Consider the following 21,743-nt stretch of genomic DNA (forward strand, 5'->3'; position numbering starts at 1 on the left):
ATTTGAAACAGTTAAGTTAGGCAATGCATTTCTAAAATGAACTTGTTGTATTTCTGTTACCCTAAATCTTTCAAGGCTGACATTTATAATTCTATTACATTAAAAAAATAGAAATAAATCAAGCATGATATTTATAATAATGTAGAATATACACATTATACAAACGAAAAGTCCTCCATTGAATAATCCCAAAATGATATTAGTAATTGTATTAGAAAAACAAAACTAGGTGATATTTCTTTCTTTTTGGTAAAGATATTTGGTAAAGATATTTCTTTCTTTTTGGTGGTTATTTTGTAATAAAAGGAAGTGATAACTATGTAGGGGAAGAGCTAGTCTATGACAGGTATTGTGTTAGACTTGTTACCTTATCACCTGATTTGTTCCTTATAATCTAAAACTTAACAGACGTTATTCCCATTGTACAGATGAGAAGACTGAATATCTGAAAATGTGGGTTAATAGTCCAAGCTTTACTAATCCTAGTAATTAATAAATTAAGGAGTTGGAATTTGAGCTTCAGGGCCAATGCTCTTCTTTCCACTATATAATGTGAATATGGGGAAAATTTACAATAGGTAGTGTTAAGTTAGGAAAACAGTATAAAATGTATGGTATCATCACAACTTAAAAAAAACTGTATGCATTTAAATAGCAATAGCCATTGTATTAGGAAGATGGGATTATAGGTAATTTTCTTTTTTCTTTTTAAAAAAACTACAATTTCATTTCAATTAAAATGTTTTTAGAAGTCTAATTTTAAATATTAAAAATTTTCATGTACTTTCATATTTCTCCTTTTCTTTTCATATTTACCTTGAGATAAGACAAGTTAGCTATAGAGAAGGACTACAAAATTAGATATGGATACAAAATCAAGGACTGCCACATATTGCAGAACTACTGTGAATAATTATACTTTTAATCCCTGAGTCAGCTATTATTTTGTGCACTTGGACAGGCTTCGTTTGGACTGAGGCTATTTTCTTTGTGAGCTAATAAATTTTTTAAGGAAATTCTGTCCATGAAATCAGATTTTTAAAAAATTCGAGTGCTTTTCAATTTCTTAACTATACATTAAAATTTACTGTGACTGAATGGTTATATCAGTTTACTAGGCACCAGAGGAGTTCATGGTAAAAATCCTTGAATGAGGAAAAGCAATTTGTTAGATGGGATTCTGCACCCATTTTAATTAACAGTCATAAATTGAAGTTACTTTATATGTTTTGTCAGATACCTTTGTAATTACCAGACAAAGTTCAAATAAATTTTTAATCATCAAGTCACTGATAATCAGGAGGCATTCTATGACAGATGCTTTTATACCATCCAGGAATCACTTTTGGAACAGCAGTCCTATATGTTTTGAAAAATATTTTCTAAATTTTAGAAGCCTTTTCTGTCACTCAGCCTGGGCAGCCCGATCTTGCAGAGATTCAGAGACAGCAGCAGGCTAAGAGGAGAGCTCTTGCCAAAAAACGAGCCCAAGAACAGCTCAGACCACGAACGCCCGAACCCGTGGAAGGCAGAAAGCATGTAGATGTGCAGACAGGTATGTGGGCCCGCCATTGGCATGGTGGCTCCTGGGTGTGCTTGGTTTTCTAAGTCAGTTCATTTTATGTGGCCTTTGTATTATTTATGTATCTGTTATGCTGTCCAGTACTTCCCCAGTCACATGGTGGGAGAAGTTCCTTCATTAAACAAACTCATAGACTATATATTATTATTATATTGGGTATGGCTGAAAGTATGAGATGGGGTTTTTGAAAAAAGAATTTAATGACCAAATTAAGTTCTCTCTTAGCCCTTTTCACATATTCTATTCTCAAACTGGCATTATTTCTTACTTTTTATAGCCCAACATGAATCAGTGTTGGACCAACAGGAGAGGACAGCAATCTAGTTTTATTTTGGTGTTTGTCTTTTGAGGGGCGTAAACCCATTTAGATCTGAGTTCCCCACCTCTCTCACCATGGCCTCTTCTTGTCTCTCCTTTTGTTCTCCATTCGCTTTGCATACTCCCCAGGGCCATGCGGGCTCTCCTAGGCTAGTGCCAGGCTTTTCCTGCTTGTTTGACTGTTGTCAGCTGTGGAGGCTTACCTAGACCTATAGGGTCTAGCTGTGTTGTTGACAGAATCTTGATAGTCAAACAATACTTGGTGTTCTCCTTGGACCAGTGTAACTACTCGGGATTCACCTTGCACCCTGCCAAGATGGTGAGTGGATTCATCTGAGGTATTTCCGGATAATAAGGATGAAAGGAAGAGGACCATTCCGTGTTTTTTCCCTACGTTGAGGCCAAGTCTAGAATGAGTATATGTCTGTGATTAGCCAACATAGTTGTAATTCTGAGAGAGCTAAATTTTAGTGTTTATTTATACCATCAGAATATTAAGTGATGGAATAGCAGCTACTTTTTGTTGAGTATTTCTTATATCTCAGAGACTATACCAGGTCCTTTTCCTATGTATCTCCTTTATTAGAAAGAAGACTCCATGTGACTGATAATTATGATCCCTTTTACACATAAAGAAACAGGCCCGAAGAGGATGTAATTTGGCTAGTTTCTGTGTTCAACATCTGACTCCGGTTCTCATGCTCTTTGCATGATACCATACTGCCCTTGCCTCATATAAATTATTCCTAAGGTGAAATTTGGTTTCATATGTCTGTTTATAATATGTAGGCTAGAGGGAACATCAAGTAACACAGTGACATGGTGCATAGTTTTTTTTAATATCCAGGAATTTTCAAATCTTTATAAGTTGGCTATCTTAGGACTCGTTAAATAAATGGATTGTTAACTTTGCATCCTGTGTTATACTTTGTGTCTTATATACATCTATGGTTTCATGCTCTTCTTTAGTTCTGTTTTCAAATACAAAGCTCAGTGCTTTCTCAACATTTAATTAATGTTCTAGCCTGAGTGACTCTATAGTCTTCCAAATATCATAAAAACGCTTAGTACACTATGTGAATTGAACCCCACATTTGAGTACTTTTATTCCAAGACTTGTTTTCTGATCCATTCAATTCTATTTTGAAGGAACTGTAGTTTCAAATACTTGAAATTGACCAGAATTTCTAACTCAATGTATATGGTGTTCTCTTAGAATTATACCTTGAAGAAATTGCTGACCGCATAATAGAAGTTGATATGGAATGCCAAACAGATGCATTTTTGGACAAACCACCAACACCGCTCTTTATTCCTGCCAAAACTGGCAAAGATATGGCCACCCAAATTCTAGAAGGAGAGGTATAGTACATTATTGGACTTCCCTCTATCTTCTTTATAAATAGTTAAAGTTAGGTTTAGTTAAAAGCTTAACATGAATACAAACCACTTCACAGTCAAGAAGATTCTATTTACAGCATTTCTTTCCAAATTTATCTATAATAGTTTTATCCTGAGCTACCCAGAAATGTTTTTATTTATTTATTTTTTTAACGTCTTTATTAGAGTATAATTGCTTTACAATGGTGTGTCAGTTTCTGCTTTATAACAAAGTGAATCAGTTATACATATACATATGTCCCCATATCTCTTCCCTCTTGCATCTCCCTCCCTCCCACCCTCCCTATCCCACCCCTCTAGGTGGTCACAAAGCACAGAGCTGATCTCCCTGTGCTATGCGGCTGCTTCCCATAAGCTATCTATTTTACGTTTGGTAGTGTATATATGTCCATGCCACTCTCTCACTTTGTCACAGCTTACCCTTCCCCATCCCCGTGTCCTCCAGTCCATTCTCTAGTAGGTCTGCATGTTTTTAAATACCATGATCTCATTTTCCCTCTTTGCTGTTCAGAAATAAAGATTTGTATAAATGTTTTTAGAATATTTACATATTTAATTTTTGTGTGTTTGCATACTTGCTTAATGTATGAATATAAGGTAGATTTGTACCAAATAAAGAAAAATAATATCTCTGGTATAAAAAGTTCCACTGTTAGTTAGTTCCTTGTAGATTATATAAATGTTATGAGGATAATCTATGGTAGGAAAATAATCCTAAAATAATTACATTTTCATATCAGTGTGGAATACATAGATAGGCCAGTTTATGAAATTGAAGAAGAGAAGGCAATCCTTATGTACATAATGACTTCAGTGAGATTTAAGATTCGAAGGAACTTGAAAGTACTGTCATTGAAATTGGGAAATAAAGTAAGTTTTCATAATCTACATAGAAGGGTATATTTGCCTCGAAATCCTAGAGATGAATCACCATAATATCCATTATTCTTCAAACCGTTATCAAAACAACCAGTAAAAATTGAGCAGAAAAGGCAGAGAATAAGAAAGACGGATATTTCCCTTGGGTTTCAGAGTTTGATCTGAAAATTGTTGAGTATCGAGGTTCATTCTGATGATTGCATAGGTCTTTTTATAACTTTGACTCAATCAGTTTTTGCTTGTAAACAGCCTGTGTGCCCTTCAGGCTATTTTGAGGATTAGAAACCATAAATAAAACACCAGCACGGTGTCTGGCACACAGAAGACAATAAATAGTATACTGTTCTTGCTACTCTTCTGGATATTTTTTCACTGAGCCTTTGGTTCATGATTACTATTTTAAACTTGCTTTGTTTTGTGTGTTTAAGCTCTTTGACTTTGATCTTGAAGTTAAGCCAATGTTAGAAGTTTTGGTGGGAAAGACCATCGAGCAGTCTCTTCTGGAAGTAATGGAAGAAGAAGAGTTGGCAAACCTGCGGGCCAGTCAGCGCGCACATGAGGAGTTACGCAATGTCGAGCTCGCGGAAGTTCAGCGACTTGAAGAGCGAGAGAGACGACACCGAGAGGAAAAAGTATAGAATTTTAGTTTCTCTCTTAGATTTTGATTATTTAATAGACTACGTTCAAAATCACATGTAGTATGAACAGAGCTAAAGATCTTTGCAAACATATAGAAAAGACCTGTAGTAATTGTTGCTCAGGTCTCTCCTGTAGATCACAGATCTTTCCTGGACTGAATTACGTTTTTAAATTCCAGTTTACATAAATGTACCTACATAGAGTTCCCAAAGTTCCTAAATGTAACAATTTAAATTACATAGGTTCCAGTGAAAGGCACTCTTAAGTATCAAGAGTGCTAGAGAAAGAAAGAATGTCGATTTGCCCCAAGTCAGTGGCAGAGAAGGTGGCAGGAAAAAGTGGAGTATCTTTGGGTAGGTGGGTGGTAAGAAGCAGAGGATCTGCCTAGAATTCTGGATCTTCTTCTCTGTGGTGAGCCCTGCTCCACATCTGTAGAGTCTACTACTTGGGTCTTTATAGAATATTTATACTTGGGTCTTTATAGAATATTTCTCTAGATTATAGGTTTTTAGAACCTTTAATAAGAAAAGTTTTAGAATCCAATTTTTAAAATATGCCAGAAACCTCTAGTTAGGAAGCACAAGGCTCAGTAATCTTTAGATAAGAGTCTGTCTGGGGCTGGCAATAACTGTCACCCTGTGGTAAACACTGGCTGGATAAATGATAAAAGAGTTCCCAAACACCTGAAAGGGCTCAAAGAGTCTAGCTTACTACACAGAATAGCTTAGTTGTCGGGACATTCTACTCAAAACCTAATCAAACGGACTTTCAGTTCTCCTCCAAAGTGAATAATTAATTGTGTAAAGAGCATGGGGCTGATGGTAAAGATTGTGCAAATGCACGATTATTTGTTCACAATTATAAAATGAACACTGACAGAATTAGCTTTGTTGAAATAATTGGTGAAGCCTTTATAAAAAAATAGTTAAATTTGTTTATTTACTGTTAGGAAATATATTATAAAAAATGAAGTCTACAAATCATCTAGATTTATATTTGCTTAAACTTTGAAAATAGATTTAATTAGAAAATATATTAATGTTCCCACTTGTACACAGGAGTAGAGAATAGTTCATTAGCTTCACAGATTTCATAGGAGCTACAAGAAGCAACAACAACAAAAAGAGGTTTTATAATTTTCTGAACTTTATGAACTCAAAGAATCATTACAAATGAGATAATTTATTGGCCCAAGTTTTTTAATCAAAAATGTCTAAGCAACTGTAATTTTCATATCAGCAATACTTTATAATACTAATTAAAAATACATATAACTATTATTATTCTTTGGTGTCAGCCATACAGTCAAACACGTATATCTTGAAGTTATTTTACTTGAAAATGGATCAGGAAATGAATTTTACCTTAAGCTTCATCTCCTCTGAATTTAGTACCTACCTAGTTGTTGAAATTCATTAAAATCTTGATGAAAAACATGAACTGGTAATAGACACCTTGCTGTTCATTTTTGGATACAAATATAAGTCCAAATTCTTTCGCTCACTAGAGTCAGTATTTGGGGAAGACGTAATAGCTGAATAACCACCTGTGGTGGCGTTTTTCTCTGGGCAGGAGCGTCGTAAGCAACAGCAGTGGCAAGTGGTTCACAAGCATAACGAGACTGCACAGAAAATCGCCGCCCAAGCATTTGCACAGCGTTACCTGGCCGACCTTCTCCCTTCTGTTTTCAGCAGCCTCAGGGATGGTGGCTACTTTTATGATCCTGTTGAAAGAGGTCTGTGGAGGTCTTTGTTAAATTAACTGTCACAATAAGCATCCTCTTCATGGTTCAGATTTATCGCGTGCCCATTTTTAGTTTGAATTGGAATCTTTCTATCTCTGAAACAAATTTTAAAATCAATTATAGTTGTTTTAAGAAAGAACTTTTACTAGTAAGAGGTGCATTATAAAGATCTTGATTTTAGGATGTTTACTTTCATTGAGAAACAACATTGGATAGTAGAAAGAAATATGGACTTGATGTCAAAAACTTGAGCTTGAATCCCAGTTTATCATTAACTAGCTCTATGACCTTCAGTCTCCTCCTGTGTGACACGAGGATTATTTAGGAGCTAAATGTCATAATGTAAATAAAACTTAAACGCGGACTTTTTTCACCCAGTACGTACTGCAGTACGGTCCGTGGTTGGTTGAAGCCGCAGATGCAGACCGGCAGATACAGAGGTCTGCCTGTGAAGTTATACGCAGATGTTTGGCTGTGCCTGCGGTCAGCAGCCCCAGCCGCCATGTCCTCCAGGGGTCAGTTGTATATGTAATCTATATGTGTAAGTAGTTGTCGCTAAGTTTTTCTCAGTAGACTTCCTATTCCAATCAAAATCTCTTTGGGGACAGCTAGTGAGGTTATGTAATGAGGTGTTTATACTATCCCAGGCACTGTATTAAGTGTTGGAGGCTTCAACAACAACCAAACCAACCTGATCTCGGCCTTGATAGAACCCGTACCTGTTAGCCATCTCCCAGCATCCCCTCACAGCCACTCTCCTCAGCTTAGCATGGCCAAACGGAGGGGAAAAATTGGCACTTTCTCACTGCCGCCCTCCTTCCTCGGGTTCAAAAGCACTTACATCCATGTTGCTTTGTACGCAGGTCCTATTTCAAATGGCTAATACTGTCTGAGGGCAGATATTCGCAATGTCAGTTTTCACCGATGACGCACTCAATTCAATACATAAGGGTCAGGCTACAGACAAATATTATTAGTTTACATTTCTATTGTACTTTGCAATTTTTGTCGTGTTTTTCACACGTGATACCATTTGGCGCGCCCGAAAGGGCTGTGAGGGAGGGAGTATGGCAGATTAAGTCCCATTTTTCAGAAGTAGAAACTGAAGCTCAGAGAACTTGAATTGCTCTTGGACACTCGGGGGTGCTTAGGCCTGGACTGACTGGGGCTCTGACTCCAGGTCCAGTGCCCTCGCCATGCTGCCAGCTGCCCAGGGTCCAGCTGGGCCTCTTGCTGTTAGTCACAGAGGCCAGCAACCTTTTCTGCATTCATGGGCTGCTGGAAAAGTCAGTTATAGATCATGTAAAAGCTTGCAAAGGAGATTCATGCTTCAGATTAAGACTACTATAGTAGTGAATATATATTCTATCACACTCTCTCTTGTCACCCATTGAAAAATAACAATTAGATGCCTGCCCCCAAAAAAACCTTTTTTTTTTTTTTGGCCATGCCGCACGGCATGTGGGATCGCAGTTCCCCAACCAGGGGTCAAACTTGTGCCCCCTGCAGTGGAAGCACAGAGTCTTAACCACTGGACCTCCAGAAAAGTCCCCCAAAAAAGCCATTTTAAAACATTAAAATGTATATTGTAAGGGACCATATTTTTTAAAGGCTTACACCATAGAGTAGATTTCCATTTCAGTTTGAACAAATTTATCACTAATGGAAACACCTTGTTTCCGACCCATTTCTACATGGCCTTCTTCTCAGATGCCCTCTGACCCTTACCTCTGAATCTTGATCAGCTTCCGTCAGACCCCAGGCTTCAGCTGGGCTTCAGGTGGAGGTGCCAGCATTGCTCAGTCCTGGCTTTGCATTACATTTGGATTGGAGTTCTGCTCCCAGTTCCACACCCCATGCTTCCACCCCCCGCCTCCTTAATTCATCTCATGTTGCACCTATAAAGTCAGTTCTAACAGCTTTGACTCCAAGGAAGGCCTCATAGTTCTAAAAATACTATTTCTACTGCAATTGAAAGGAAATAGACCAGAAGATATATAGAGAATGTGGTAACAGCAAAAGTGATGCTGTATGAGTCTATTTGACATTTTATAATAAGAAAACAATATTGATGTATCTGTAACATTAGGGGAAAGCACAGATGCTTCCAATCTATAATGATTCCTAAAAATCACTTAATGAAGTTAACTTTTTAAATTACAGATATTGAGATAGGATTCCTTCCATGGCTAATGAATGAAGTTGACAAAACCATGGAGTGCAGCATGGTTGGAAGAACAGTGGTTGACAGTAAGTTCTTTTATTTTATTATTGAAAAGTCATCTCTGAAATTTTTCAGTAGAAAGAATATATAGAAGAAAAGATATTTTAAAGTTTTGGTTCTTAAATTTTCAGTATATCAATTATATTAACAAAGGTACATATTTTTACCCTCAGTATTAATTTTGGTTCTTTTATAATTTGATCAGAATTAATATCTTCTGTCATTACTTTATAAATTATATTCTGTTAAAACGGGCATTGAATATAATGCATATTTAGTGCATTAAGTGGCACAGAAGGTAAGTATGTTGAGTTTATATAAAAGGTCATGCTACAGGGAAGGGACGAGGGCTGGTGAATATTTTGTACTCATCTGTAAGTCAGCATTATAACTACTAAAATACGGAAAATCACAGTGATTTCTGCACGTATAATTTTTCAGTGTTGATTCGTGAGGTGGTTGAGAAACGACTGAGTCTGTATGAGCGTAAGGGGGACAAGCACTCTTCTCTGAAACCTGAGGATGGGCTCAGTGGTCCTGGAGGAATGAGAGATCCACTGGTGGGCTACGAATCCCAGGATCACGGTGCATCACAGGCACAGAGGCCACTTCCGGACAGAGACTCCCCGCAAAGAACACCGTATGATGCAAGGTATATGGAGAGAGTGTCGTCCCAAGACAGGAAGCTTATGGAAGAAGAGGTTGAGCAAACAGAAATGAGGAAATCCTTCAGGAGTGAAGAACCGTTGCAGTAGAGGGGAGCTTCGGAGCCGTGGAACCCATCAGCAGCCAGTCAGCATTGCGAGCAATCAGGTAATGATGCGCGAGTCCCCTCAGGTTATGCATTAGGTTGTGTTTAGTCAACCTGCCTTCTTGTCTAATGGACTGAGCAAATCAAATACGTTGAAATAATAAAACTAATTTTTAAAATGAAACTTTATTTAATAGTAGACTATTTAGAAGCTATATTATAACTCTAATGAGAATTATGTCTAATTACAAGCTTCCCATTACCAGTATATATAACTAATGAATGTATTTTTCCTTAGTCCTTCCATCGCCACTGTGTAACTAGTATATTTTTACTTACTCTTCCCATTACCACTGTATATAGCTAATATATTTTTCCTTAGTTTTGTGGTTTAGTTCTTTTTTTAGTAAGTATGCTATTTAATGCTAGATATCAGTGCTGTCAGCCATTGAGCTTTTCTTCTCTGTAGAAAAACTGTTTAACTTACTCTAACCAAGAATCCCTAAATGTTGGGTAACTGAAAGCTATAGTGCTGTCTCCTTGCAAAGACCAAGAAGTATACCCATATTTGTATAAAATTAAACAGATAGTTATCCCTTCAATCTTCAATATTCAAGTAATGCTCAAGGGATTCTATGAATTAGTAATATGCTCTCATTTATTTTTTCACATTCCTGCTATTAAAAAATTTCAGGCAATGCCAATAAAGCTAAAAGTCCCTCCTCAGAGACGACCACTGTCATCCATCAGGTGTGTACCTTCCAGGCCTTTTTCAAGATAGTTTTATAGATATAGATTTGAACACCTGGAAATATATGGGTTGTATTATTTGCATTTTTCACCTAACAGTATATCTTAGACCTTTCAACATTAGTACATATAAATCTCTTTTTAAAATATGGTAAGATATTGCCTAGTATGACTGTGTTATAGGGAATTACCATTTGACTTTTTAATCTGAACTTCTGTGGTGAATTTACCTGCACTATTGAAAATCACAGGTATTTTATTTCTAAAGTTATGTTAATCTTTAATCACTGAAGTCTTCTGAGGCTTTCGGTAGATATAGTCTGTTTTTCTCAGAATATTTATAAATATATAATATTTATAAATATATATAAATATTTATAAGTATATAAGCTATTTGAAATAGCTTGCAGTTATTAACACACTTACCTTAGTTTCTTTTTTTTAAAATTTATTTATTTATTTATTTATTTTTGGCTGTGTTGGGTCTTTGTTTCTGTGTGAGGGCTTTCTCTAGTTGCAGCGAGCAGGGGCCACTCTTCATCACGGTGCGTGGGCCTCTCACTATCACGGCCTCTCTTGTTGTGGAGCACAGGCTCTACACGCGCAGGCTCAGTAATTGTGGCTCACGGGCCTAGTTGCTCCGCGGCATGTGGGATCTTCCCAGACCAGGGCTCGAACCCGTGTCCCCCATTGGCAGGCAGATTCTCAACCACTGTGCCACCAGGGAAGCCCTTCTCTTTTTTTTTTTAAAGATTTTTTTTGATGTGGACCATTTTTAAGGTCTTTATTGAATTTGTTACAATATTGCTTCTGTTTTATGTGTTTTGGTTTTTTGGCCACAAAGCATGTATCATCTTAGCTCCCTGACCAGGGATCAAACCTGCACCCCTTGCATTGGAAGGCGAAGTCTTAACCACTGGACCGCCAGAGAAGTCCCAACCTTAGTTTCTTTCTAAATTAGGTATTAAAAATATATAAGAACATCTTCTCCATTTGTAAAAAGAACTGCACTGTATGTCTCTATAGCATTTTTCATGATTCTCAAGCTAATTCCCCACATATTATAACCCCACATCATTTTAACCTCAGAGCAACTTCTGCGGTGTATGTGACAATATTTTTATTTTCATTTTCAATCAGTCTTTGGTTTGTTCAGCCAGCAAACATTAACTGAGTGCCTGCTGGGTGTGGAGCACCTTGAGGAGGCTGCAGATACAGCCTAGCAGTGGAGCTGAATGAAGCAGGGGTAAAATGAGGAAACCACAGCTCAGGGGTTTTAAGTGATTTGCCCTAAGTGACAAACCTAGTAAATAATAGGATGAAACCTGGAGCCCAAATCTCCTTCCTTCTAATCTACTATACTTTCTTCTGAACAACCTTGAACCTTTGTGAGGTACAAAGAATAACTTCAAGTAAATTATTGCATTAACAGCATTTTAAAAACTGGAATCACTCCTGTTATTCACTGCTGGGTTGGTTCCATCTTGTTAAACAGTCTTTATGATCCTCCTAAAATTTACAAAATACTAATTTTGGTAGTAAGAGCAGGAAATGTTTTTTAATTGGGGTTGTTGTGGATCACTTTTATTATGGATTGTTAAATACCCACAATTTTAAGAATGCTTTCAAGATGGATTTGAGGTTATCTTCTACAATTCTAACCTTCCTTTATAGTAAGCCAGTGCATTAAACACTTCGCAGATGTTCTGCTAACCATCCAGTTCTGAGCTCTACAATTCCATAAGTTAATTCAATTTATTAAATATCCTTACATCTGTAGACCCCACACTGAAGTTGGTTAAGCTTAACTGCCATCCTGTTCCATCCTCGAGAGAAAAAAAATAGTTGAGAAGTTAGGGCACTGTCCCGTGAAGCTGGTTATATATTATCTGTAGAAAAAAAATATTGAACGGAAACTTTAAATTGGCTATGCTCACATTTTCTAATACTCTTCTTACGAGTTCTGTTCCTTTCTATTTTCAACCAACACTAAGCTAACAGAAGCTAAATAGTAATAAAACAGATAATATATAATAACTTTATAGAGATTGTCATCCCTGACAAAAATTCCCATATCACTGAAATAGATCTGAAAGGTAGAAGTAATTTTCTCTAGTGTAGGTATCATGGTGTTTAAGCCATTCTGACTTCTGTTGAGCTGAGGAATACTGGCGTGGCCTGAGAAGTCACTCAGGGCATCACAGGGTGGTGACTGAAGGCAGACAACAGAGCCAGACTGCCTGGTCTTGAATTCTTCACCACACATAAGGGGTTTGCCTCTGTAGTTACGAAAAAGAACTGGTTTATCAGACTGTGGTTTATTTTGAAAACATGTAGGAGAGTGGAGGTTTTGCAGAAGGAAGAAGTATTTGGAGAGGATAGTTCCTTTACATCTCATAATGCATGTGGGAGAAGTGGCATTTTGCATATCGTATCAAAATGTTATGGTACCATAACCATCAGAATGTTAATGGTACTCATTTCTTCTAATCTAAAAAACTTTCATTTTCTTGTCATGTTGTTAAAACATATTAACCACATCAGCTAAATTTTTTATCTATAATTTTAGTTTTCATAAGTTTTATTTACTATGCAAAATTTGTTACATTCTGCTTTTCTCTTTTGTTTGTAGGTAAATCACAGAAAGTTTTATTATGCATTCTATAGCTCAATAGCCATAGCCATTTATCTGGGTTTATTTAGCATAAAGGCATTCTGAAGAGGCCCAAATATGGGTTTGATTTCCCCATAGCCCAATTAGCACCTATTGTTTTTTAGCCATAGCTCCTAGGTCTAACCAGAAGCAACCTTCTCCAAGCTTCTCCAAGTTTGTTCACAGAGACCCAGACAAAAATGTTACAGATCAGGTGTCACTATCATGAAAAACTACTGTTAATGGTATTGGATTGATGTCTATAATTCTCCCTTTGAATTAGAGCATATTAACCTTTCTGTTTTAGTGCTTTCAACTTACAAATTAAAATTTAATAAATTGATAGCTTAGGTGATGTTTTTCTGTTTTTCATAAACCATGAAAATGGCATAAATGAAATATATGAGTTAAAAGATACAGTAATGGTGTTATAGGTTTGCTTATAAATAAAATCAATCAAGGTATTGAAGTTTGAAATTTCAGTATAAAAATATAACATTTAAAGAATTTAAAATTCTTTTTGAAAATAGAATTTGAAACATTAATACATTTTTATCACAATGTGCATTTATAATTTTTGTAAATTATACATTTTGTTGTTATACATCTTTATTTTTGATAATGAACTTGTGTGTATGGTCTTCTAACATTTTGGATTATTTTGATATCTATTTTTACCACTAGGTGTCAGTAAATCCCTAAAGTAAAGTTGACTTGCCTCCAACGTCATACATAATTTAATGACCATAAAGAGACCTTGGTAGACAAAGAGTTCAAAAATATATTGTACTCCTTGGAGACTCTAGACCAGGGGTCCCCAACTCCTGGGCCGCAGACCACTCCCGGTCTTCAGGCTGCCAGGAAGCGGCCGCACAGCGGGAGGTGAGCAGTGGACCAGCGAGCGAAGCTTCATCTGCCGCTCCCCATCGCTCGCACTACCGCCTGAACCATCTTACACCTCCCAACCCATCCCTGGAAAAATTCTCTTCCACGAAACTAGTCCCTGGTGCCAAAAAAGTTTGGGACTGCTGCTCTAGACTCACACTGAGTATTTTATCTTGCCCTAAAGTCATCTGCCAGCTCTGTAGGGACTGCAGCAGACTCCACCCTGTACCTCAGACCCTTAACGTGGTAGCGTTACAATGGACTTTAGCTCTATATACTCCAGTCTTCTATCCAATGCAGCATCCTTAACAGGTGGTCACTTAGTCTTTGTTTAATCACTAAGGATGAGGCTTTCCCTTTATGAGCTGCCCTAGAATAGTGATTCTGTCTTATTTAGTTTTGTCTCCCCAGGCTCAAGCTATGGTAATACTTAGTCAATTATATTGTTGGACAGTTCTCATTATTAGAAATCTCTTCTATATTGAGTCAAAATCTGTCCCATTATAACCTATTCTTTTTCGTTTATAACCTATAATCAATTGGCATGATTATGGTGGAGGGAGACAGAATATTTTTATTACCATACCAGCCCTGTCCTGTACTCCAATAGTTTTTTCTTTTTTCCAAGTTTTTCTTTCTCCCAATGAAGTACCACCACTCTTCCCAATTATTCCTTGTATGGCATAGTTTTAGAACTACTCACTCTCCATCCTGGTTACTGTTACCTTGAAATTCCTATTTGGTCAAAGCCATCTTAAAACATGTTTCCCAAAATTAGGTATACCACTATAGATATAATCTGACTCAGCAAGGAGTATTGTGGGACTATTATCTCCCGTGATTTGGACATCACCAACTCAATTCTTCTAAATTCAGGTATCTAGAAACCTCAGTTTTAGAGCATAAGAGAGAGAAAGCCAAAGTGACTTCTGAGCAGTCTCAATGTCAGAGTCCACACATTTTGCCATGGACCATCCAAAGCTATTCTAACATTGCTACCCAATTTGGCTGTTTATTAACCCCACAGCATATTAGAAGTAGCATATTGACAAGGAGAGAGGGACTGCTATGGGAAGACCGTGGGCTGACATTTATAAGAAAAAAAAGGTAGAAGAAAGGAAAAAATAGATAGCTCAAAAGGCACAGCAGTCTGGGGCCAAAACTGAATATTCCTCATCAGCTCTTGAATACATGATTACATTACAGCACAGTACAGAAATTAATGTTTATGGAAGAAGCCCTTCTGGAATGGTGGAGTAAGGACCTCTGAAACTCAGCTCCTCCATAAAAGCAATGAGAACACAGGCAAAAATTGTCAAAAAAATAACATTTTCAGAACTCTGGAAATTAACCAAAGGCTTGCAACAATGAAGAGTATCTATTCAAGAAAAGTAGCTGAATCACAGACAAGTAAGCTTTGTGGCATTTTAACTTGCCCTATTCCCATCTCATTCTTCCCAGCTCCACAATAGCCTTGAAAACCAACAGACTCAAAACCATGGTAACTGAGAAAACAAGCAGCCTGTCAGCCACTGGAGGGGGCAAAACATGCCTAGAGCTCTCCAGAAAAGCCATGTCCCCAGAAAACTGTCAGTATTCGACCTGTCTGGTGGCTAGCTCCCTGGATAAGTCCTGTTACAGGGCTTATCTTTGTTTGACCTGACTCAGAGCTTGCTCGGTGAGGAAAGTCCCAACACCAGGACATTTGTTTAAAACTAAATAAATAATCAGCAGTAATTGTCCAACATCACAGCTGGCTGAGGTGGAAATGCCAGTTGGAGCAAACAGGAGGCTGGCCAAAAAACTTGAAAAGGAAATCTGAGGAATGAGATGTCCACAGGAGGTTTTGAAAAGCTTCAACATATTCCTGGGAATCTATATGTATAGGGTGCTTTGTAGGGCTGTTTGCATGCCCAGGAAAGACCTGGGAAGGCCCTTATCTCTCATCCCTGGCTGACCTTGAGGATCTACACAAGCAGGAGTTAAAAGCTAAGTCAGAGTTGTAAACTGCTGAAATACTGAGGGTGTGTCTCGACACACATAGAGCCCCTCAGCAAAGGGTGTAAGACTTACTGGTTCAGGGCACTTAAGAAATCTCTCTAATGATTAGCTGAGCACTAAGCTAACTGAGCAAACTTCAGTGGCAGCACAAAGAATACAGACTTTACAGAATTTGTTTAGGAAGGTCATTAAACAGACAAACACCAACAAAAAACCCAGGTTGAAGGGGTAGAGCAAGAATCTGATGTCCAGAGTTACCACATTTTAATTCTTTAAAATGTTCGGGCTTCCCTGGTGGCGCAGTGGTTAAGAATCCACCTGCCAATGCAGGGGACACGGGTTTGAGCCCTGGTCTGGGAAGATCCCACATGCCGTGGAACAACTAAGCCCGCGAGCCACAACTACTGAGCCTGCGTGCCACAACTACTGAAGCCTGTGCGCCTAGAGCCCATGCTCTGCAACAAGAGAAGCCACTGCAGTGAGAAGCCCACACACCGCAACGAAAAGTAGCCCCCGCTCACTGCAACTAGGGAGAAGCCCACACGCAGCAACGAAAACCCAACACAGCTAAAAATAAATAAATAAAATAAAATGTTCACATTTCAACAAAAAAATACAAGACTTGAAAAAAATAAGAAGGTATGGCCCATGCAGAAGAAAAAACAAAGCAGTCAATAGAAACTGTCCCTGAGAAAGTCCAAATTTTGAACCTGTTTAACAAAGACATTAATCAGCAATTATAAATATGTTCAAAGAACTAAAGGAAACCATGTCTAAAGACTTAAAGTATGAGAATGATTCTCACCCAAGAGTGAATATCAAGAGATAGAAATCATAAAAAGGAACCAAATAGAAATTCTGGTGTTGAAAAGTACAATAACTGAAATGAAAAATTAACCAGAGGGCCTCAGATGTGAACTGTTAGAAGAAAGAAGCCATGAAATTGAAGTTAAATCAATTGAGATTATCCATTCTGAGGAACAGAATGAAAAATGAATGAAGATAAACGAATAGAGCCTCAGAGATGTGTGGGACACTATAAGAACACTGACAGACACATAGTGGGAACCCCAGAAGGAGAGGAAAGAAAGGGGCAGAAAGAACACTTGAAGAAACCATGGCTGAAAACGTCCTCAATTTGAAGGGAAAAAAAAGTTAATATTTACATCCAAGAAGCTCAGTAAACTCCATGTATAATAAACTCAAAGAGATCCACAACTGCACACATCATAGTCCAACTGCCAAGAGACAGAGACAAAGACAATTCTGAGACAGTGCTGGGGAGGGAGAAATTCTCCCCCTACCCATCTTGAATTCTTTTGGCTGGTCTAATAATTAAACTGCCATAAGACAGATTAATAGGAAAAAAAATCAGTTGAATTTGTATGCACAGAGGTCTCATATAAATGGGACCCCCAAAGTCACCAAAGCAGATTGTTTAAATATCATTTTTAGACAAAGAAACAATTATTTGTGCCTGTTAACAAAATAAAGGGGCTTGTGCTTGGAGTAGCAAAGAAAGGAAGTAACAAAGTTTGTTTACAACGCTTACTTAACCTTGAATTTCCTAACTCCGTTGTTAAGGATGCTTTCTGTCCTGCTGGTACAGGGAGGATACCTTCTTCACATGGGAGATTTATTTCCCACTTTTAGGGGGTAAGGAGTTGGGGGCATAGTGGGTTTTTTATATCATTTTTTTCACTGACTGTTTCTCAAGTAACTTTAATTCAAAATAATCAATATGCCACTGAGGCATAATTGGGGGCAGCATGCCCTGGGCCTCAACAGCAGCAAGACAAAAATAACTCATCATATACAAGGGCTCCTCAATATTAACAGCTTATTTTTATTCAGTCACCATGGAGGTCAGAAAGCAGTAGAATGATGTACTCAAAAGTGCTAAAAGAAAAAGGCTGTCATTCAGGAATTTTATATCCAACAAAACTGTTCTTAAAAATGAAGGAGGAAGTAGGCAATCTGAATAAGCCTATGTCTATTAAATAAATTGAATCAATAGTTAATAACCTTACAAAACAAAACACCAGGCCCACATGAGTTCACTGGTGAATTCTACCAAACATTTAACAAATTATACCAATTCTCTACAATTTCTTTCACATAATAAAAGCAGAGGGAATATTTCCTAACCTACTCTATGAGACCAGCATTACTCTAATACCAAAATCAGACATAGACATTACAAGAAAACTACAGACCAATATCTCTCATGAACCTAGTTGCAAAAATCTGCAGGAAAATATTAGCAAACTGAATTCAACAACGTATAAAAAGAATTATAGGGTTTCCCTGGTAGCACAGTGGTTAAGAATCCACGTGCCAATGCAGGGGACACGGGTTTGAGCCCTGGTCCGGGAAGATCCCACATGCCGCGGAGCAACTAAGCCCGCGTGCCGCAACTACTGAAGCCTGCGCCTAGAGCCCTGCTCTGCAACAAGAGAAGCCACCACAATGAAGCCCGTGCACCACAGCAAAGAGTAGCCCCCGCTCGCCACAACCAGAGAAAAGCCCGCCCACAGCAATGAAGACCCAACGCAGCCAAAAATAAATAAATAAAATTAAATAAATTTATTTTTTTAAAAAAAGAATTATATACCGTGACTTAGTTGGATTTCTCCCAGGAATGCCAAGCTGGTTTAACATTTCAAATTCAATTAATGTAATCCATCACAGAAACAGGCTAAAAAAGAAATGTCACATGATCATATCAATTGATGCAGGAAAAGCATTTGACAGAATTCAACACCCGTTCATGATTTGAAAAAACAAACAAACAAACAAAACCTCTCAGTAAACTGGGAATGAGGGGAATTCCTCAACTTTATAAGGAATATGTACAAAAAAAAAAAACCTACAGCTAACACCATGGTGAGAAACTAGAAGCTTTCCCACTAAGATCAGGTACAAAGCAAGGATGTCCCCTGTCACCATTCCTTTTCAGTATCATACTGAGTCCTAGCTAATGCAATAAAACAAGGAAATAAAAAGTATTTAGATTGAGAATGAAGAATTAAAACTGTCTTTGTTTGCAGATGACATGATTGTCTATGTAGAAAATCTGAAAGAATCAACAAAAAGACTCCTGACACTAATAAGTGATTATAGTAAGGTGGCAAGATGCAAGGTTAATATACAAAAATCAATCACTTTCCTATATACCAGCAATTAACAAATGGAATTTAAAATTTAAAACAATACCATTAACATTAGCATCCCCCCCCAAAGAATGAAATACTTAGGTATAAGTCTAACAAAATATGTACAAGATTTGTATGAGGAAAACTACAAAACTCTGATGAATGAAATCAAACTACTAAATGGAGAGACATTTCATGTTAATGAATAGGGTGACTCAATATTGTCAAAATGTCAGTTTTTCCCAACTTGATCTATAGATTCAGTGCAATCCCAATCAAAATCACAACTAATTATTTTGCAGATATCAACAAACTGATTATATGGAAGCGCAAAAGACCCAGAAGAGCCAACACAGTATTGAAGGGTAAGAACAAAGTTGGCACTACTTAATTTCAAGACTTACTATAAAGCTAATCAAGACAATTTGAAATTGGTGACAGACTAGACACATAGATCAGAATAAAGGGTCCAGAAATAAACCCACACAAGTATAGGCAACTGATCCTGACAACGAGCAAAGGCAATATAATGGAGAAAGAATAGCCTTTTTAGCAAGTGGTGTTGAAACAACTGGATATCCACAGGTAAAAAAATGAATCTAGACACAGACCTTACATGCTTCACAAAAAGTAACTCAGAATGGATGACAGACCTAAATGTAAAATGCAGAACTATAAAACTATAATATAAGAGAAAATCTAGTTGACTTGGGTTTCGTGATGACTTCTTACTATACTACAAGAAGCATAATCCATGAAAGAAAGAATTGGTAATCTGGACTTCATTAAAATTAAATATTTCTGATCTGAAAAAAAAAAAAAAACACTGTCAAGAAAATGAAAAAACAAGCCGCAGGCTGGGAGAAAATATTTGCAAAAGACATATCTGATAAAGGACTGTTATCCAAAATATAAAAAGAACTCTTAAAACTCAACAATAAGAAAACAAACAACACAATTTATTGAAAATGGGCCAAAGACCTTAACAGACACCTCACCAAAGAAGATGTATAGATGGCAAATGAGCATAAGATGTTCCATGTCATTTGTCATCAGGGAATTACAAATTAAAACAATAATGAGATACAATTACCCACCTAATAGAATGACCAAAATCCAGAACACACAACAAATACTGGTGAGGAGGTGGAACAACAAGAACTCTCATTCATTGCTGCTGGGAATGCAAAAGGTACAGTCACTTTGGAAAAGAGTTTGGCAGTTTCTTACAAAACTAAGCATACTCTTACCATACAATCCAGCAATTGTGCACCTTGATATTTACCCAAAAGAGTTGAAAATTTATGTTCACACACAAAAACCGTACAAGAATGTGTATAGTGGCTTTATTCATGATTGCCAAAACTAGAAGCAAAAATGATGTCCTTCAGTTGGTCAATGGATGAATAAACGGTGGTATATCCAAACAATGAAATTTTATTCAGCACTAAAAAGAAATGAGTTATGAAGCCATGAAAAAACATGGAGAAACCTTAAATGCATATTACTAAGTGAAAGAAGCCAATCTGAAAAGGGTACATACCTATGATTCCAACTATATGATGTTCTGGAAAAGGCAAAATCATGGGGACTTAAGGCAAAATATCAGTGGTGGGACTTCCCTGGCAGTCCAGTGGTTAAGACTTCGAAGGCCTTCCAATGCAGGGGTGCAGGTTCGATCCCTGGTCAGCAAGCTAAGATCCCACATGCCTCACAGCCAAAAAACCAAAACGGAAAACAGAAGCAATATTATAACAAATTCAATAAAGACTTTAAAAATGGTCCACATCGGGCTTCCCTGGTGGCGCAGTGGTTGAGAATCTGCCTGCCATTGCACGTGACACGGGTTCGAGCCCTGGTCTGGGAAGATCCCACATGCCGCGGAGCAACTGGGCCCGTGAGCCACAACTACTGAGCCTGCGCGTCTGGAGCCTGTGCTCCGCAACAAGAGAGGCCGCGATAGTGAGAGGCCCGCGCACCGCGATGAAGAGTGGCCCCCGCTCTCCGCAACTAGAGAGAGCCCTTGCACAGAAATGAAGACCCAACACAGCCAAAAATAAATAAATTAATTAATTAATTTTAAAAAAAAAGAAATGAAAGGTTAAAAAAAAATGGTCCACATCAAAAAAAAAAAAAAAATATATATATATATATATATATGTATCAATCAGTGGTTGCCAGGATTTAGAGAGGAGGGAGGATGGATAGAAAGCACAGTGGATTTTTAGGGCAGTGAAAATACTCTACATGATACCATAATGATGGATACATGTCATATATTTGTCCAAACCCATAAAATGTACAACATCAAGAGTGAACCATTATGTAAACTATGGACTTCGGGTGATGATGTGTCGATGTAGGTTCATCAGTTGTAACAAATGTAACACCCGGAGGGGGAAGCTTATAATGGGGGAAGCTCTGCGTGTCTGGCTGCAGGGGAGATACAGAAAATCTCTGTACCTTCACTTCAATTTTGTTGTGTACCTAAAACTGCTCTAAAAATAAAATCTATTTTTAAAATGTTATTAACATTTTTAAAAATTAAGGAGAAATTAAGACATTTCCAGATAAACAAAAACAGAACTTGTCACTAGCAGACCTGCCCTACAAGAAATACTAAGGGAGTCCTTCAGGGTGAAATAATAGGACACTAGACAGTACTCAGGTCCACATGAAGAAATAATGAGCAGCAATAAAGACAGTATATATGTATATAAAAGAGTAGAAATGTATTTTTCTTTATCACTCTTTTGTCATT

At 37.5% G+C, this 21,743-nt stretch overlaps 1 protein-coding gene across 8 annotated transcripts in view; it reads left to right on the forward strand.

The window, feature by feature from the left end:
* Positions 1 to 21,743, forward strand: part of RSPH3 (radial spoke head 3) — a gene marked incomplete at its 5' end in the record, with an annotated part of 73,785 nt that overhangs the window by 9,032 nt on the left and 43,010 nt on the right. For 4 of the 8 annotated variants that reach the window (XR_014248114.1, XR_014248115.1, XR_014248117.1 and 1 more), the window contains 6 exons: positions 1,414 to 1,555; positions 3,117 to 3,262; positions 4,609 to 4,812; positions 6,392 to 6,554; positions 8,727 to 8,813; positions 9,229 to 9,600. Coding sequence is in view for 1 of the 8 variants with exons in the window: in XM_082404582.1 (XP_082260708.1) it covers positions 1,414 to 1,555; positions 3,117 to 3,262; positions 4,609 to 4,812; positions 6,392 to 6,554; positions 8,727 to 8,813; positions 9,229 to 9,542 (1,056 nt within the window). Of the gene's footprint in view, positions 1 to 1,413; positions 1,556 to 3,116; positions 3,263 to 4,608; positions 4,813 to 6,391; positions 6,555 to 8,726; positions 8,814 to 9,228; positions 9,723 to 10,232; positions 18,421 to 19,284; positions 21,511 to 21,743 lie in introns of those variants that run through there. The other 4 variants (XR_014248116.1, XR_014248119.1, XR_014248120.1 and 1 more) reach the window with 4 other exon arrangements.

Source organism: Balaenoptera borealis (assembly GCF_965194805.1).
Source record: "Balaenoptera borealis genome assembly, chromosome: 9".
NCBI classification, from domain to species: domain Eukaryota; kingdom Metazoa; phylum Chordata; class Mammalia; order Artiodactyla; family Balaenopteridae; genus Balaenoptera; species Balaenoptera borealis.